The sequence below is a fragment of the Nicotiana tomentosiformis genome, chromosome 1, assembly GCF_000390325.3.
Source record: "Nicotiana tomentosiformis chromosome 1, ASM39032v3, whole genome shotgun sequence".
NCBI classification, from domain to species: domain Eukaryota; kingdom Viridiplantae; phylum Streptophyta; class Magnoliopsida; order Solanales; family Solanaceae; genus Nicotiana; species Nicotiana tomentosiformis.
This window is the reverse complement of record NC_090812.1, coordinates 136,031,738-136,049,921: the sequence shown is the minus strand read 5'-3', so window position 1 is coordinate 136,049,921 and position 18,184 is coordinate 136,031,738. Positions and strand designations below refer to the sequence as shown.

The following is an 18,184-nucleotide window of genomic DNA, read 5'->3' as shown; positions in this document are numbered from 1 at the left end:
CTTCGTCTTCTCGGTCATCTGATAGTATTTTATGTAGTTCATTATAAAAATAATAATTTTGTATCAAATTTATTAATGTTCATGACTATGGTTTGCGACAATATAATGAATGTTATTGATAAAGGTACTGTTAGGTATTTGTGATAGTTTTTAGAACTTGTGGGTATAAGTCATGTTTTATATTTTTCCAAACCAAACTTCACCAAAAACAGATGTTCAAACACATCTTCATCTTCAAACCAAACTTCACCCAAATCAAATTTTTCATAATAAATTTGGGAATCTGTGGCCAAACGCTAGCCTAAAGTCTAAACAACTTGTACAAAATATGTAAATAAATCACTAAACTAATAATCATATGTGAAAAATTGTAAACAAAAAATACAAATCTAACAACTTTTCAATTTATAATAGTCTGTCAAGAATACATGAACCATTATTATTACTTAACTTCAAAAACGCACTAAAGGTTAAAAGGCTTGCCTCAAATATAAATAAATTTTACCTCTAGAGATGTCGTTTCCGCCGTATCCAAACCCACGATTTCAAGAACTTCATCCAATGATCAATTGTAAGATACCTACATTAATTAAAACGAAAATAAAAGTTGTTAACAAAATAAAGCTACATACAATAATTAAGACCAAAACAAAGATGTTACAAAAGATCTGTGGCGTAAGAAAATTTTGATAAAGGATCCTAAATCTAAAGTGTATCCTAAACCTATTCAACAAAAAGACATAAATAAGTAAATATTTGGTAAAAGAATCCTAAACTTTAAGTGTAATAAAAATATTTAGTTTTATTCCAGAATTTTTTTTATTAGAATTTATAATTACAATTTATCCAAAATAGAATACACTTGTGAAGAGGAAAATAAGGGGAAGGACATTTTGCAGGCGTTTAGTGCTTTTAATTTTAATTTTAATTAATATAGTGTGTGTGTATATATATATATATATATAGAAGATGGGCAAGGCGATTGAACTCTCTACACTTCCTCTCCCTCGTCTTCTCCTTATATATTTCTTTCTCCGGCGTACTCCTTACGATCCCTTCCTCCGGCGAATCGGCTTTGTGTATGTTCTCTTTCTCTCTGTCGATCGAATGTGAAGTATTTGAATGCTTTGTGTCTGTTCCGATTGGGTTAATCTGATTATGACAGCTATCTGTGATTGTCACAACTTATTAATTAGCCTGAATGAATCCTGAACGCGAGTTCTGATACTTTTAGTTTTGTAATTCTTTATTCGCTTGTTTACATCGTTAATATGTGAATCCAAAGATGTTTGTACTAATCTGCTAATTTGCATTGCTAATCTTGTGGATATTTCTCCAAAGAATAGGGGAAAGAGAAGAACAAAGATACGGCAGTAAATAACCTGCCATTGATTAATTACTAATCAGTTTTGTGGATATATATCACTAGAAAGAATAGGACAAAGATACAGATGAGGCTATAAAATGTGAAATATTAATCATTGTAAACCATGTATATTTGTAGGTCTTCTAATCTTCCATTGGGTAACTTTCTCGCTAGAAAATAGGAAAAAGAAATGGATACAGAATTTGAGATATTAAGCATTGTAGTGAGTGCTTTCACTGATTTTTACTAGCTAATATGCAATTCTATTCTATGAATTCACTATTGTGATGACCTACTAAATTTACTAAAGTTGTGATCTGCTATATGAATATTTGGATACCCAAACTAATCAGGATTTGCTACTTATGTTAATATAATCAGGATTCTAGATATTACACTTTGGAAAATAGGATGTAAAGAAAAGGATAAGGTATATTATATGAAATGTAAACCATTGTAGTGTTTAGTGCCGCCTTTTGTTTTCTTTTGGTAGTTTATTGTAAAAGGACCCCCTCTTAATCGGTTACATACCCCCATACAGAGTAGTTGAAGTACGAGAAGTGGAAAGTGAGAATCAGTGTCAAAGTTCAAGGGTGCCGCACTGTAAAATTAATAAGGATGCACAGGAGAGTACATCATTGTATTGGCGGGCATTTTACTTCAGTATGAGTTCAGTCTGTAGTACAAGATATAGTTTTCATGCTAGTAGCCTCTTGGAATTATAGTCCAATGCAGGAGAGTTAGCTAGTTCTCGTCATGTTAGTAAGCTGGACATATAGAAATGTTGAATAACTCATTACTAGGTTTGACCTATAAATAAAAAAGGAAAGGAGAAGCAAAAACTCATTGCTATTTCTGAAACAAACAATAGCTGAATAACCTTGGCCTTTCAGTTTAATTTTTTGATGATATGACACAAATATGCTGCTTATAAATTATATATGGAGAAATTCAAATCAACAACCACTGAAACATACTTCAAAGCTTTTGCCATACGGGAAGAGAATCAGTCCCTTATTCATTCAGAATTGTGTTCTACATAAAAAAGTTTGTGAATCTTAATTGTGAAACCCTAAACTAAAGAGAGGTGGCTAGTAATTAAACTTTTGATAAGAAATCTATTGGTCCCCTTACCACTGGAGATTTCAACAAATGCATGCACTTGTGTAATGATAAAAGTATAGAACTGTATTTTATCTATACATGCTCGGGGAGTTATGTTTTTGCTTCATGCTTTTGGGCTCAAAATAGACTTTTAAAAGCTAAATCAGCATTCTTCTCTCCAACTCAAAGTTCTTTCTTTTCAATAGCTAATAGTTCTTTCTTTCTCATTTTTTAATTCAGGAACAACACTATTGGTGATCTACAGAAGCAAAGCTGACCTTATTTGGGTTTGCTGAGCAGTTCAATGGGCACTATTTTGAATCATCCTTATATCTAGGGATATTTGTAACGTAAAACAGTCAAGATTCAAAGTTCCTGTAATTTGTAACTTTGCTACATTTATTTGATCTGTGCAATTTTGAAGAAGTATGATGGCCTGAAATGGAATGATGCCTCCCATGTCTCTTCTTTCCCTCTTGAATTTAGAAATTTGTAGATGTTCATTGATTACTAATTTAGAAAGAATTTGGCATCTTTAACTTGTGTTGTTTGATTGACTGAGCTCTGAGAAATTCTCTTACTATTTCATCAATGGAGAGCTTAGCGCAACTTGAAGCATTGTGTGAGAGGCTTTACAATTCACAAGATTCTGCTGAGCGAGCTCATGCAGAGAATACCCTGAAATGCTTCTCAGTAAATAGCAGCTATATTTCACAATGTCAATACATTTTGGACAATGCATCGACTCCTTATGCATTGATGCTGGCTAGTTCAAGCTTGTTGAAGCAAGTGACAGAACAACGCCTATCTTTGCAGATCCGGCTTGATATTCGTAATGTTCCAGTTCGACTGCAGAGTCTTATGCCTGTGTTCCTAGAATTGTTTCTTCTTACTTCATCCCCCCAACCCCCCTCTACCTTCCCCCCCCCCCCTGTCTATATTATTTGCAACTTACTTTTATGCTGCTTTGGTATGTCATCTTTATTTCCCATAAAGTTAGAATATATGAAGGTAAAGTAGAGGTATTTTGGCATCATATTTGCTATTCTTTTTAGGAAGAAAGTGAAAGGTACAGGCGGTTACTTTTTCCTTACTTTTATGGTCGAAAGTCCGTATTCTACTGCTTGTAGAAACGTAAAGGATCTGCCTGCCAAAAACTAGAAATGTTGGAGTAGGGAATTCTTACTCAAACCATTGTAGTGGAAGATCTTGGGAGTCTTCTACTTCAGATTTTGGCATATAACATGGTCGTGCTTATTTTATACTTCTGCTGTTGCTGTGGTTGTAAAATACTGATTAGATACCTCTCACACATGCATTACTGTTACGTCTAATCTGCTAGCTAATCTGTTCCTTTTATGAAGGTAACTATCTCATAAATTACCTGGCAACAAGAGGAACAGACTTGGAGCCTTTTGTAACTGCATCTTTAATTCAACTGTTTTGCCGAGTTACGAAGTATGGTTGGTTTGAGGATGACAGTTTTAGAGAGGTGGTCAAAGAATCCACAAGCTTTCTGAATCAGGTAATGATGTTTAAGATCTTCTTTTAACCTCTAGAGTACATGATAGGGATGGGGGAGCTGCACAAGATGATGGGTTGAGGACCTTTAAAGCTTTTTTTGCTTGTATCTGGTTTTTTGAAAATTCAGAACTTCTTGGTTCTATAATTGGAATGTAGTATGTTATCTTCCTGTAGAGTCTTCTTACTGTGCTCTTCCTGTTTTCCTTCTCTTTGGAATGTGCAAGCAACTACGTCTATACTGCTAAACTTTTTGGCCACACCTTCTTTTTGCTTGAAATTTCTGAGATCTCATTTTCCATAGTTGGCATCTTATTTTTTGAGACTAGTGCTCTTGGTTGGCCTGAGTGTTCTTTTCTTTGTTTTTGGTTTGTTTTCTAGCTATATTCACTAGATTTTACCTGCAGAAAATACCACTTTTTGTGATAATTGATTAGTCTGGCTTTGCAACTGGGTTGAAAAATTGTAAGTTGCTTGGGCTTTGTGTCTGATACATTGTAAGATCTTGGTTTGAACTTATATTGCTTGGATCCTCCAAAACTTTCACCGCACTGGTGTTGGATCCTCCAAAACAACGCAATTTTGAGGATTCAACACGGGTGCAACGACTTTTTTGGAGGATCCAAGCAGTATAGGCTGGAACATGACAACAAAACAATCTAACAAATACATATTGAAAAAGTCAAAGCAGGAAGGTTGTTCACATGAAGGACATGCTAGAAAAACTAAGCGTCAACCTTGAATGCCAAAGAAACTCAGTTTCAATAAGAAAAAATGACTGAGGCCTTAATAATTACTCCCTCGGTCCCAATTTATGTGTCACTCTTTCCTTCTTAGTCAGTCCGAAAAAGAATATTACTTTTCCTTATTTAGAAACAATTTATCTTTAGACTTCCTGCTTTACCCTTAATGCTACACAATATCTATAGTTTGTTTTAGACCACAAGTTTCGAAAGTCTTCCTTTTTTTCTTAAACTCTGTGCCGAGTCAAACACCGCCATATAAAATGGGACAGAGCCACAAAGGAAGTATTTATAGAGAGTAAAATAGGAAGAAAAGAACCCTCAGGGGCTGGCCTGGTGGCAATTGACTTGAGCCTTGGGGTTTGTTCCCTTTCAAGGTCTCAAGTTCGAAACCCACTGGGTGCAAACAATTTCTGAGGGCCATCGGACTTGGTAAAACCTGAATTAACCGTGGTGCACTTGCGGGAAACTCCTTGCCGAGGGCCTGTGCACCCCCGGGATTAGTCGGGGCTCAAAGAGACTCGGACACCCGGTGCAAAATCAAAAAAAAAAAAAAAAATAGGAAGAAAAGAGTTTATCTTACCATTCCAAAAACATAGGAAGAAAAGGGTGAGAAATGATGGAATAGCTTTGATTATTCCCTCAAGTGTAGTAGTTAAATATGTTACAACTTTGGTGAACTATTTTTATGCATTATTAAGTAGCTAAGCAGATTGACGGAAATTTATAGAGAGGAAGAAAGTTCTTAGAGAAAGTGTATCATAGGGTGCCAAGAAAAAGCTCTTTGATGGGAGTTGGAGTAGAATAGAATTCATACTAAAAGTATATAAATGCCATAAAAGATATGTATGAAGGAGCCATCATTAGTGTGAGAATAGTGGTAAAATATGCAAAAACAGTTTCCCATAACCGTTAGTTTACACAAGGGATCGGTGTTGAGTCGTACTCGTTTATTCTGGCTATGGATGAGTTAAAACATATAGGATGAGGTTCCATACTGCATACTATTTCAGTCAATACTATGCTAATTGACGATATTGGCGAGGGTGTCTACCTAAAACTTGAACTTCTGGAGAGTAATGGTTTTAGGATAATAGAAATAAGACTGAATATATGCACTAAGTTGAGCTACTATACAGTGAAATTAAGATGAGACTAGACGAGATTGTGGTGTCTAAATACAAACATTAGGATATTTAGGCTTGATATCCCAGGATAATGGTATGATGTATGAATATATTACACATAGAATAGAAATAAAATAGTTGAAATGGAGAAATACTACCATAGTGTTATGCTTAAGAGGCACCCACCAAAGTGAAATGCAAAGTTCTATAAAATGGTGCAAGACCGATAATATTATAACGGGAGTGAATGTTGGGCCTCTAATATCTAGTATATCTTTAAGTTGAGTGTCACAGAAATGCGAATGTTAAGAAGAATGTGCGATTGTCCAAAATTAGACTAGAATAAAAATGATCACATTCGACAAGGTGCAAGTAGCAGATATAAAAAGAAAAGAAGAAGTTCGCTTGGGATTGTTTGTCATGTCCTACGTTGACATCCAAATGCTATGGTTCACAGGTATTTCACCATGGCGATTGAATGTGTTGGGCGAAGTAGACCTAAAATTACTTGTAAGGAAGTTGTTTTAAGTCCTACATTCTCTTGAAATCTGTAGAGACTTAGCCATAAATAAGACACAATGATAGAAGAAGATCCATATAGGCAATACCAATTTAAGTTTTAGTTATGTTGGTATGTTTGCTTTAGATCCAACGTTTAGTCTTAGTAGAGATTTATATGTCTCTGAAGAATATAGATAACTTCTAATACCAATAACCTAACATTTTCTTAATATAGGATTGAGACGGTTTTAAAGGAAGTGACATGTAACATAAGGATTCATATAGCTGAACCCCACATGCTTCGAAAGTGAGGCATTGTAGTAGTAGTTGTTGTTATGATTACATCAATCAAATCCAATCAAATAAAATCAATCAACCATAATTATCTCCCCCTCAAATCAACTAACCTTGTCCTAATCGAATCTACAATAATCCAATGAAATAAAATCAATAAAGCATAATTATTTCCCCCTCAAATCACCTAATCATGTCCTAATCGAATCTACCATAATCTCAATACTCTGCTTCAAAGTGGAGGGAACATGTTATACACTTGATAGTTGTTACAACTGTTTTCTTTTCTAGGACCTCTTGGGGTTTGGTAGAGCCCTGAATTTCGCCATATCTTTATGCCTGTGATAGTGGCGGAAGAAAAGGGAAGGTCAAATAGAAGGGAGGGGAGGGGAAATCAGTCTCTGAGGGGAGGGGAGGGCTCACCAGATCACTGGATTAAACCGGAATCAGACGTTAGATCGAGAAGAGACGGGAGGTTTGAAACTGGGGGAGGAAGACAAAATTTTAACAGGAGGGGAAGACGTGAATGGGTTAGTGAGGCGGGCTGGAAAGACAGAATGGGCCGATCCTCTTCTAATTATCATAGGGCCGGGCAAGTTTTCAGCAAGTATAGGCCTGGGCCTCCTCACATGGGCCCATCAACTTTCCCCAATTCCATTAGAATTGATCCTAAGGGGCCTAGATTATCTCAAGCTGCGCATGATAAGGCTCCTAAGCATATGGGAAAAGTCGTTCCTCCTTCTTCAGGCCATGGTGCTTCACATAGTGGCACTCCTTCACCGAGCTCTAGTGACTTGTGCCCCTCTACGATGGCCGCTGCTGCAGAGGCAGAACCGGCTAAAGATGGTGCTGTTAATCCACGCCCCCCCCGCCTCTGATGGACCCAGTTCCATCAACCCCTCACTTGCTCCTGGGCTTAGTTGTGCTGAGGTCACACTTTAAGTTTCTTCTTCTTCTGGGGAGATTGGTGAGCATGCCCCAATTGATGTTAATGTCGGACCAGTACTTTCAGTTAATATGCCGCCAAGGGTTCCATGCTCTCTTACTCCATGCTACCCTACTGATGCTTCTGGACATTCCTATAGCAGCGGGGTGTTAATTTCAGAGGTTGCTGCCCCTCAAGGAAATGGTGAGACCTTTTCGGAGGTTAAAACTCCTAGTGCTAGCAATGCTATGGTCTTGTATTCCTCTGGTAGTAGCAAGGAAAGGGTACATATAGAAGACGCCTGCCCAATTTCGTCACGGATTGGAGGAGGGGATATGTCTTTCTGGATGGAGGATAAACTATTAAACTTTGGGAAGTTTCTAGGTGTCTCTGTTGAAGGGAAGGAAGATAGGGTGTTAGAACTGTTGAGGGAGATTGAGCAACAATCTCTTTACGATGGTGCAGGCAGGGAGTTGGGTAATGGTGTTAAGCAAAATAACTTAGGGGATGTAGTGGTGTATCAGAGAAGGGGGCGAGTGTGTGACAGAGATAAAGGGACCTCGGCTGGGGGGGTGGGAAAATGGGGGCTATTGTCGCTTATGGAAGTTAAGATCCTTTCATGGAATGTGAGGGGGATGGATGACCCAAACAAAAAAGGGCCATCATCAAAGTGGGAGTTAGGGAGTGGGGTGCCAACCTAGTTTGTTTTCAGGAGACTAAAATGGAAGTTTTGTCGGATGCGATCGTGAGAAGTGTCTGGGGAGGTAGTTGGGTGAAATATGATTGGGTCCCAACAGTGGGAAGTGCCGGAGGCATTCTACTTATGTGGGATGATAGAAGCTTGGAGGTAAAGGAGATTAGGAAGGGAGTTTTTTTCTTTGGCAGCTCTCGTCAAAGATAAAGTGAGTGGGGTGGAGTGGGGATTTGGGGGAGTATACGGGTCGGTAGGGGAAGGGTCCAAGGTGTCTTTCTGGGAGGAACTGTGGGGGAATGGGACATTCCATGGGTTCTAGGGGGAGACTTTTAACACTATTAGATTCCCGGAGGAGAGATTATGGATAGTGTGATTTCGAGGGCCATGGAGGAGTTTTCTTACTTCATCAATGATCACTTTCTCATTGACCTTCCTCTGTCAGGGGAAAGGTTTACTTGGGCCAGGACGGAGGATTCCAACTCAAGGTCTAGACTTGATAGATTCCTGACATCTCCCTCATGGGATGAGCTTGTGCCGAATGTGCTGCAGATTCCTTTACCTGGGTTGACTTCAGATCATTTGCCTATTTTGCTAGATGGATGCAGAGGGAGGGGGTGCGTGCTCCCTTCCGATTCGAAAACATGTGGTTGAAAGTGCCAGGTTTCGGTGACAAGGTGAAAGAATGGTGGACAAGCTACGGAGTATCAGGGACACCTTCATTCCATCTTTCGAAGAAACTTAAATTGTTCAAGGGAGATATTATTAGGTGGAATAAGGAGGTTTTTGGGAGGGTAGAGGTTAAAATGAGGGAGCTTATGCATGAATTGGGGAAATTAGAAAGAGGAGAAGGGGCGAGGGAGTTAGATGAATCTGATAAAGCGAGATTTGGGGAGGTTAAGAGGGAAATAGTCGAGTTAGCAATAGCTCAGGAGACTAGTTGGCGGCAAAAATCGAAGGCGCTTGGTTAAAGGAGGGGGATTCGAATATCAAGTTTTTCCATAGGGTGGCGGTTGCAAATCGAAAGAGAAACTTCATAGAGTCCTTAGTTGTGGATGGGGTGAGGATTGAGGGAGAGGAGGAGGTAAAAGGGGCGATAGCGAGATTTTATGAGAACTTATATAAAGAGGAAGTTAGTTGGAGGCTGACTTTGGGGGGGAATAGAGTTCAACCATATAGGGGAGGGAGACAGTGAGTGGCTAGAAAGGGTTTTCGAGGAGGAGGAGGTACACGAGGCTGTGTCGAGTTGTGCTGGTGATAAGGCCCCCGGGCCTGATGGTTTCTCCTTGGCTTTCTTTCAGCTCTTTTGGGACACCATCAAGGGGGAGTTGAAGGAAGCCATTGAATACTTCCACGTGAATGGTGTTTTCGAGAGAAGTATCAATGCTTCCTTTATTACTATTGTGCCTAAGAAAGAAGGTGCATCTTGTATCAGAGACTACATGCCTATTAGTCTCGTGGGGAGTATTTACAAGATTATTTCTAAAATGCTTTCCAATAGACTTAAGAAGGTTCTTGACATGACTGTTTCGTCCTCCCAGAATGCATTTGTGGAAGGTAGGCAGATCCTGGATGCTGCGTTGGTGGCAAATGAACTTGTAGACTCCAGAAGGAAAAATAGAGAACCTGGCTTACTATGTAAGTTGGACCTTGAGAAGGCTTTCGACCATGTCAATTGGGAGTTCCTGGACTTCATTATGATGCGGATGGGTTTGGTGCAAGATGGAAGGGATAGATCAAGTTCTGCATTTCCTCAGTCAGATTCTCTGTCCTGGTTAATGGTAGCCCGTGTGGTTTCTTTGGCAGCTCCAGGGGTCTCAGGCAAGGTGACCCCCTATCCCCCATGTTATTCATACTAGTGATGGATGCTCTGAGCAAAATGATGGATCGTGCGCTGGGCGGAGGCTTCTTGAGAGGATTCTCAGTTCCGATTGGGGTGCTCAGTGCCCGAAGAGTCTCACATTTGCTTTTTGCGGGTGACACACTGGTTTTCTGTGATGCCGATATGGATCAGTTAACCTACCTGAAGCAGGTCATGCAGTGGTTTCAGTTAGTATCAAGACTCAAAATCAACATCGGCAAGTGTGAGATTTTCCCGGTAGGTGAGGTTGCTAATATTGATGCCTTGTCTTATGTTCTCAGATGCAAGGTGAGCTCCCTTCCCACTACTTACCTGGGCCTCCCATTGGACGCTTCATATAAGGATACTACGGTTTGGAATCCAGTGATCGAGCGGGTTGAAAAAAGATTAGCAGGCTGGCAGAAACGGTATTTGTCAAAAGGAGGTGCTCATCAAAAGCACTTTATCGAGTATGCCCCCCTATTACTTATCCCTGTTGCAAGCACCGGTGAGCATCACAGAAAAATTGGAGCGACTTCAAAGGAACTTTCTTTGGGATGCGGCGGATGGAACTAGAAAGTTTCATCTAGTGAATTGGCAGACAATCACTTCTCCAAAGAAGTGGGGTGGACTTGGAGTGAAAGATCTTAGGGTGGTTGTGGAGATTCGGGGTAGATGAGCATGCTCTATGGAGGAAGGTCATAGTAGAAAAGTACGATTCCACGGGAGGGGGTTGGAGGACCAAGGCAATCACAATACCTTTCGGGTGTGGCATGTGGAGGAGCATCATGAATAATTGGGAAGCATTCAGTGGCAACATCACTTATAGGGTAGGAGATGGAAGGAGAATCAGCTTTTGGAATCATAGGTGGTGTGGAGAGGACACTCTGAGGGTCTCCTTCCCCCACGTCTTCAGAGTTTCAAACCAGAAGGAACTGATGGTCCAACAGATTCGTAAGGAGCATGAAGGGGGTAGTATGAGACCTCTCATTTAGAAGAAACATGCAAGATTGGGAGATTGCAGAGCTCCAAGATTTGTTGGCACTGCTATATGGGCAAGACAGTCCCCAGCCATCCTGCGACTCTTGGAGATGGGGCTTGCGCGGCGATGTTTTGTTCACCGTAAAGTCCTTTTACCAGAGTATGTTGGTGAGAGAGGAGACCACTTTTCCATACTCCTCGATCTGGATTCCTAGGGCGCCCACGAAGGTGTGCTTTTTTGCATGGCTAGCGGCGAGGGGAGTGATCTTGACTGCTGAAAATCTCCGAAAGAGAGGAATTACACTTGTTAGTTGGTGCTACATGTGTAAAAGCTCAGGGGAAGAAGTTGATCACCTTTTGCTGCATTGCCCTGTGTCCTCTGCTTTGTGGAGGGTAATCCTGAATCTTTTTGGTGTTCAATGGGTGATGCCAAGCACTGTAAAGGAGATGTTATATAGCTGGGCCGGTTTCCGTAGAAGAAGAAAGCAAAAGGCGTGGAAGTTCGTCCCGTTAGCTCTCATGTGGATAGTATGAGGGGAGAGAAATATGAGAGCTTTTGAGGAGATTGAGTCTCCTTTTTCACATCTTAAGAATAGTCTTTTATCTTTGATCGCTTTTTGGTGCACTCATTTAGCCCCTACTTATATAGAAGATTGGGCGTCTTTTGTAGAGAATCATGTTCTGATGTGAATTCTCTACGTTTTGGTATACTTCGTGTATACGAGAGTTCTCTCTCTTTTGATTAATACAATTTAACTTATCAAAAAAAAAAGGACCTCTTGGGGATTGATTAAAAACCCACATTGGTAATTTGAACCGATGATGCTAGTGATTATGCATCTGGATTCAATGTTTTCTAACATATTTGATTTGAGGCAGCGAAGGATAGCTTAATTGTAATATATCAGGTACATATGTTTAACTTAAATGCATTTTAAATTATGGAGAAGTTTATTTTCAAGCAGGGGAAAGGCAGACTCATCTGGCAGTAGGAAGGTGCTCGTCATTGAGATAGGTTCAACTGAAGGAGGAGGAAAAAAAGAATCTTCTCCTCTCACAAATGACAAGAATCACAATGCGATGTTTTGATTCTGCACTAGATCTAACAATGAGTTATTTTGAACTCTTTCAAGATATTAGATTCCCTTGATCATTATACAATATCTCGAGGTAGATCATTGTTTTAGAGAGACTAGCTCAATCTAGATCAGAGTATCCAATGATATGTGAATGACCCTTATTTTCATATAACAATCATTGTTCTTAAAAAAAACAATCATCGTCTTTGAGCTCCGGTTGATATACCTGAGAACGTGTATTACGCGTCCCGATAATCATTCTAGAGCTTGGGGAAACTGACAGAACCTATTGCAATTGAAATACCTAGTCATATGATTGTGAGATTATCTAATATCTATCACGGTCTACTAATGGTTCCCTCGTTAAGGAATGAGTTCGATAGTTGGATACGCACAGGTATTCACATGCTTGTAATCTAACATGCCTGTTTATTCCAGGGTAGTCAAAAGCGAAGCGCACAAGAGCGCCAAAGTCTATTGGAGGTTTAAGCGCAAAACGCAATTAAAATGTGGGCTTTAGCGAAGAAAAGCTCCAATAAAGAAAAAAATAGAAATGTAATGCAAGAAAATATAATTGTAAACACAAACTATAATTATTTGGAAAAAAGAATAGGTAACCATAATTAAGCTGTATGCATGATGCTGTGACTTAAAGATAGAGCCTACAAGTGTAGGTGGACATCTCTTAACATTTTGACGCCTACATTAAAGTGCCAATTAAGCGAGGCGAAGACCACAATCTGAGCTTCGCCGAGCTTCAGGGCTTGAGCACATTTTAAGCAAGCCTTTAACAATTTTCTCTAATATTTCCAAGGTGCTTGAGATGCCAATACTTCTCTTGGATTATGCCACCTCAATCCTCATAACATTCTTCATATTTTTCAAATGGCGAAATACATAAACGGCCTCTTTAAGTTGTCCTCAACGATCAGACATGCACCTTAAATGACCCGTTTACCATTTTGACACTTATAGTCCGTAAAAAATAAGCCTCGTGAACACCCGAGTCCAACAGACCATATGCGTGAGTTACACTCGCCAATGACTTGTCAAATTAACCAATTAAAAAATGACACCTATAAATTGTAATAAAAAATTGACAAATGTAAGTAACAAAAAAAAAACCATTTAAAGCAAAAACAAAAATATTTTTTTTTTTATTAACCAAACCTGAGACCACCGCCCCCTCCCATTCATCTTCTTCCTTTTACCCCCCCCCCATGTTCTTGTTCATTCCCTTTGTGACTTCCCCCTTTCTTTCGTCCCTATTTTTCCTTCTTTTACAAATAACCAAATAAAGACTCCCAGTTCTCCTTTTCCCATCCCTTCTTCCTAAAAACAGGACCTCTTCTCACCCCTCGTCCCAAACACCGTCTCTTTTCAAAATTTAACTCTAAAATCCATCAAGGACCTCGTTGGAAAAAGTCCTTTCCGGCAATCTTCTTTCTCTCTCTTCATCTCCTTATGCTATATTTGAGAGCTCATCCACGTCAATGTTGACAAAGTCGACACTTAATAGCTATAGCATTAATGACCACCTCGGCAGCTCCGGCGACCTCTATTTCTCTATCTTTTCGTCTTCAGTCTCCTCTCTCTTATTTTATTGATTCAGAACTTGGGTTTTAAAGTATTATTCTTTCTGGAGTATTTTAATTTTTTGGGTAAATTTTTCTTGAATTGGTGTCCAGTTGATTACTTGATTCAAGCAACTGGGTTTCAATTGTTTCTAAAGTGGATGGATGAAGTAGTTCTGTTGAGATTTCATGAGTTATGAGTTTAACAATTTTTTGGTTGATGATTCGCTTTAATGTGATGGTAGTACAACTGGTTCTGTTGGAAGAAGATGTTGGAATTTTGGGGTCTACTTCAAATTAAATCTAAAAAAATAAAAGCCTAATTTACTTGATGGGTAGGCAACGTGCGTTTCAGACTGTGTGTCACACGCGAGGTGGCTGACTAGGCCGGGTATTTATTTGATACGCTTGATAGCTACTTGAAGTGTCAAAATGGTAAAAGGGTCAGTTGAGGTGTCTATCTGATCGTTGAGGACAACTTAAAGGGGCCGTTTATGTATTTCGCCTTTTCAAATCTTTGGTCAGGAAATGGCTGAATAAATGCTATTTGAGTTAAGAAATGACTTTATGGCCATTGTCTGTTATAATAACATCATCAACTTAGACAACCAGATAATTATTTATCATCACCATCTTAATGAAAAAAATAGTATCAGCTTAGCTTCAAGTCTTCACAAACTATTTGATGACCACTAATCTAAACCTGCCAAACCTTGATCTCAAGAATTGTTCATCATGCAAAAGGCATTCTTAATATCCAGCCCCCTACGAGGACACAAAGCAGCAATCAGATATTCTCACTGCAAAAGTTGCCGGGCAACTTTGGTATCTATTTCCTTTTATATTTGGGGTTCATTGAGTAATGCCAAGGAACAAAGTGCTTTTCAGTTGCTGGTGGCTTTGTTCAGGGAACAAAGTGCTGAACAAAATCGGAGAACTATCCCATCTTGTATTTGCTAGACTTTATGGAAGGAAGGAACAAAAGGGTTTTTGATGGCATAGTTACTATTGTTCAGATTCTAAAATATGGATGCTTAGATCGGTTGGCACTTTGGTGTAAAGTGGAATGTATGTATGAGAAAAATAACATGATGGCAGTTATTTTTGTATAGTAATTTTCCCTTTCTTTTTACAGGGGTCCATTTTTCATAGGGACCCAAACAGTTTATTAATGATCTAGCAATAGCTTTGTGCTTGACTTTTAGTGTGAATAATACTTATCAAAATAACATTCTTAAGATCCAGTTGATGTATAGTTAGTGCCGCATTGTTGCGAGAGGAATAAGCAATCAATTAGATGTGACAAGTATATTATGCAAAAATCCATTCTTAATATCCAATTGAGGAAGTGTTCAGTGGTGCTTTGCTGCGAAAGAAATAAGCAATCTAACAGATGTAATCTAAGCAACTAAAGAGAATGTGTTAATGTAACAAGACCATAAATCTACACGTACTTTTTGGAAACAAGTGAGCCTTCACGATCTTCTTTTCTTTGAGAAATTGGAGTGCTTATATTATTATATTATTAATACTAAGAACTAGTCATATTACATGCCATAGAGATGCCACTTAGGGCATTTGGATTGCCAAGCTCAGCCAACTTAGTACATATATTTTTCGAAAGTAGTATGACAAAAACAGTTCCACCTCTATCTTCCAAAAACTGAGTTTCAACAAAAGGAGGTGGAAGAGCAAAATTCTTGACTTGGTTTAGGTTGGACTGCTTGGAAGCTTCCTTTGCTAAAAGGTGCAACACTTGATTTCCTTCCCTGAAACTATGCCTGACCAACCACCTTCTCTAGTCGGAGCATCAACCACCTGCAATCACTATGTTGGATAACCATGATCAAGACATTTGAGCACACTTGACTCTGTTTCGATTTCCAAGGGTTTCAGTTGGAGATCCCATGCCAGTTGAAGGCCATGTTTCAGAGCTATTAGCGTAGCTTGGAGAGGTGATGCTGCATGTGTGTAATAGAAACCAACAACCCAATCTCCCAAGCTGTTACGAATTACCCCACCTAGATCACAACACAACTTCTTAGCGTTGCCCTATTTTTATTAAGTTTGTACCCGGGGGGGGGGGGGATATGCCATTCTTTTTTATATTTGAGTTTGACTCCTTGACCGTGAGGAGTTTGTATTCCGTTGCCTGCTGAAAAACAATCTTAGAGGATAGAGCATAGTTAGTATTGTTATGATGGTTATTGTTTCTATTCATCCAGATATTCCAGATAACAAAAGGGAAAAGATCCTCCCAGGTAAGATATTTGTGATTCAACGTAAGATTTATGTTTTTGATTATGAAAAGCCAGTGAGTTATACCATTGGCTGAGAGGTGAATAATACCTAAATTCTTCCAGAATGCATCAGTTATAGGACAATTAAAGAAAGTATGCATAATGGTCTCATCCTCAGTTTTGCACATTGGACAAACAGCAACAATATTCATACCAATATGGCTAAGATAAGATCTACAGGGTAGTCTATCGTAAAAACATCTCCGCAGGAGAAATTTTATCTTGTTAGGGTAGTTGAGATGCCAAATCCATGTAAAATCTATGTCATTGTCCTCCTGACCATCAACGAGAGTGTAACATGATTTTATACTAAACCTGCCATTGCTACTAAGGGACCAAAATAGGGACGTCGGGAGTAGTAGCGTGTTGGGAGAGATTTAAAGTGCTAATATTATCAATAATACAACAGGGAAGGTCAAAAGACAAGTTAGAAAAATTGCGTTACTTCTCTAATTTTTTAGATAGTGGTCGGTCATATTGAGAGGCCCTTGAATGGAATTTCTTAGACATGGAGTGTTGGGGATCCATCTGGAATTCCAAATATCAATACCAGACCTTTCATTGATAGTCCAAAGGATCCCTTTATCTTGCCATTTGATCCCACTCCCGTGTTTATTTTCCCTTCTTTTCTGTAAGTTTGCTATATCTTGCACCAGTGTATTTGCCAATTTGGCAAATGAATCTCTAATTGTTTGTTTTTCGTGATGTATGATGTATGCCTCAGACAGCATCTCGTTATGCAATTGGTTTGAAGATATTGAATCAACTCGTGTCAGAGATGAATCAGGTTAGTCTTTTCATAAGGCTTAGTTCTTTTATGACTTTCCAAAACGATGTGAATGAAATCCAAAAAGGGAAATAGTAAAGGAGATACCATGCGATGTTTCAACTGCGGGAGTTGTTGAAATATGTCCTAAAATGTTGTGTTTTATCCTTTCATTTAGTGTGCCTTATTCTCCTAATGGGTTGTGCATGTACTTAAAAAATATTCATTATTCTTGCGACTTTCTTACAGTGATTCATTTGCAATCTGATACGTTAAAACATGTGACAGTCCCTAGATTTTGACATCAATATAGTATTAAATTATTCTTCCTCTTGCTGTCAAATTACATGGTTGTATCCTACTAACTGTTATCTTTTCAGTCCAGCTCCTGGTTTAATTCCTGGTTTAATTCAGGCAACTCTTGAGTTCATTATACTGGAATTTACTTTAGTATAATGAGTTGAAGAGTGTATTTTTTGTTGCTAATTTTGCAATTTTATAGCTAGGTACTATTTCTTCTGATTCCAAGCGGTCTGATATGGACCTAATAATGGATAGATTAACCTTATAAATTGATTTAGGTTCTTTTAATCAGCCCGTTCATACAGCTATACATTTTCTTGTTTCCAGCCTAGTCCTGGATTGCCATCAGCGCAGCATCGTAGGGTGGCTTGCTCCTACAGAGATCAATCACTTCTTCAAGTATTCCAAATATCCTTGACATCAATGGCCCAGCTGAAAAATGACGGTAATGCTTCATCAGATACAGTCGTAATTCTGATATTTGACGTTGCTATGTGTATTTAATTTAGGGATTTTGACAAAGTTGGCCGCTTGGCAAAAAAGTATAACAGCCGCTAGCCCTATAATTTATCCAACACCTTCTAGCCAAAAATGACTTGCCTATGAAAAGAGTAAAACCCCAGCATTCCTCCCCGCGAACAATTTGAACCCATGAGATCTCAAACGATTTGTCCTTCCCAGGATCACTCAAAAGGCTTGAACCAGAAATATTAGTCCAATTTAAGTAGAAATCGATGATTTACAGCAGAAGACAACAACAACAATGACAAACCCAGCGGGATCCCACAAGTGTGGTCTGGGGAGGGTAAAGTATACGCAAATCTTACCTCTAACTTAAGAAGGTAGAGAGGCTGTTTCCGGTAGACCCTTAGCTCCAGAACAGTGAAAAAGAAGCAATAAACAGATAATAGCAACAACAGATAATAGGCAACGGAAGCAAATGGCAAAGTGTGTAATAAAAAGATCTAGGAATACGAAAAATGCAAGAATGGTGCCAGTACTACAGGTGAGAGTGACACGCCGTGTAATAACAAGGAACTAGGAATAGGAAAAAGCAAGACTAGTGCTA

General features: G+C 39.0%; 1 protein-coding gene across 4 annotated transcripts in view; it reads left to right on the top strand.

Moving 5' to 3' along the window:
• The first annotated feature begins 951 nt into the window (after positions 1–951).
• LOC104089240 (uncharacterized) overlaps positions 952–18,184 on the top strand; it is a 61,340-nt gene continuing 44,107 nt past the window's right edge. For 3 of the 4 annotated variants that reach the window (XR_684722.4, XM_009594089.4, XM_009594088.4), the window contains exons 1-5: positions 952–1,079; positions 2,711–3,302; positions 3,835–3,995; positions 16,771–16,833; positions 17,443–17,560. Coding sequence is in view for 3 of the 4 variants with exons in the window: in XM_009594089.4 (XP_009592384.1) it covers positions 3,062–3,302; positions 3,835–3,995; positions 16,771–16,833; positions 17,443–17,560 (583 nt within the window). In the remaining variant the exon portion in view is untranslated. Of the gene's footprint in view, positions 1,147–2,710; positions 3,303–3,834; positions 3,996–16,770; positions 16,834–17,442; positions 17,561–18,184 lie in introns of all 4 variants that reach the window. The other variant, XM_018768499.3, reaches the window with a different exon arrangement.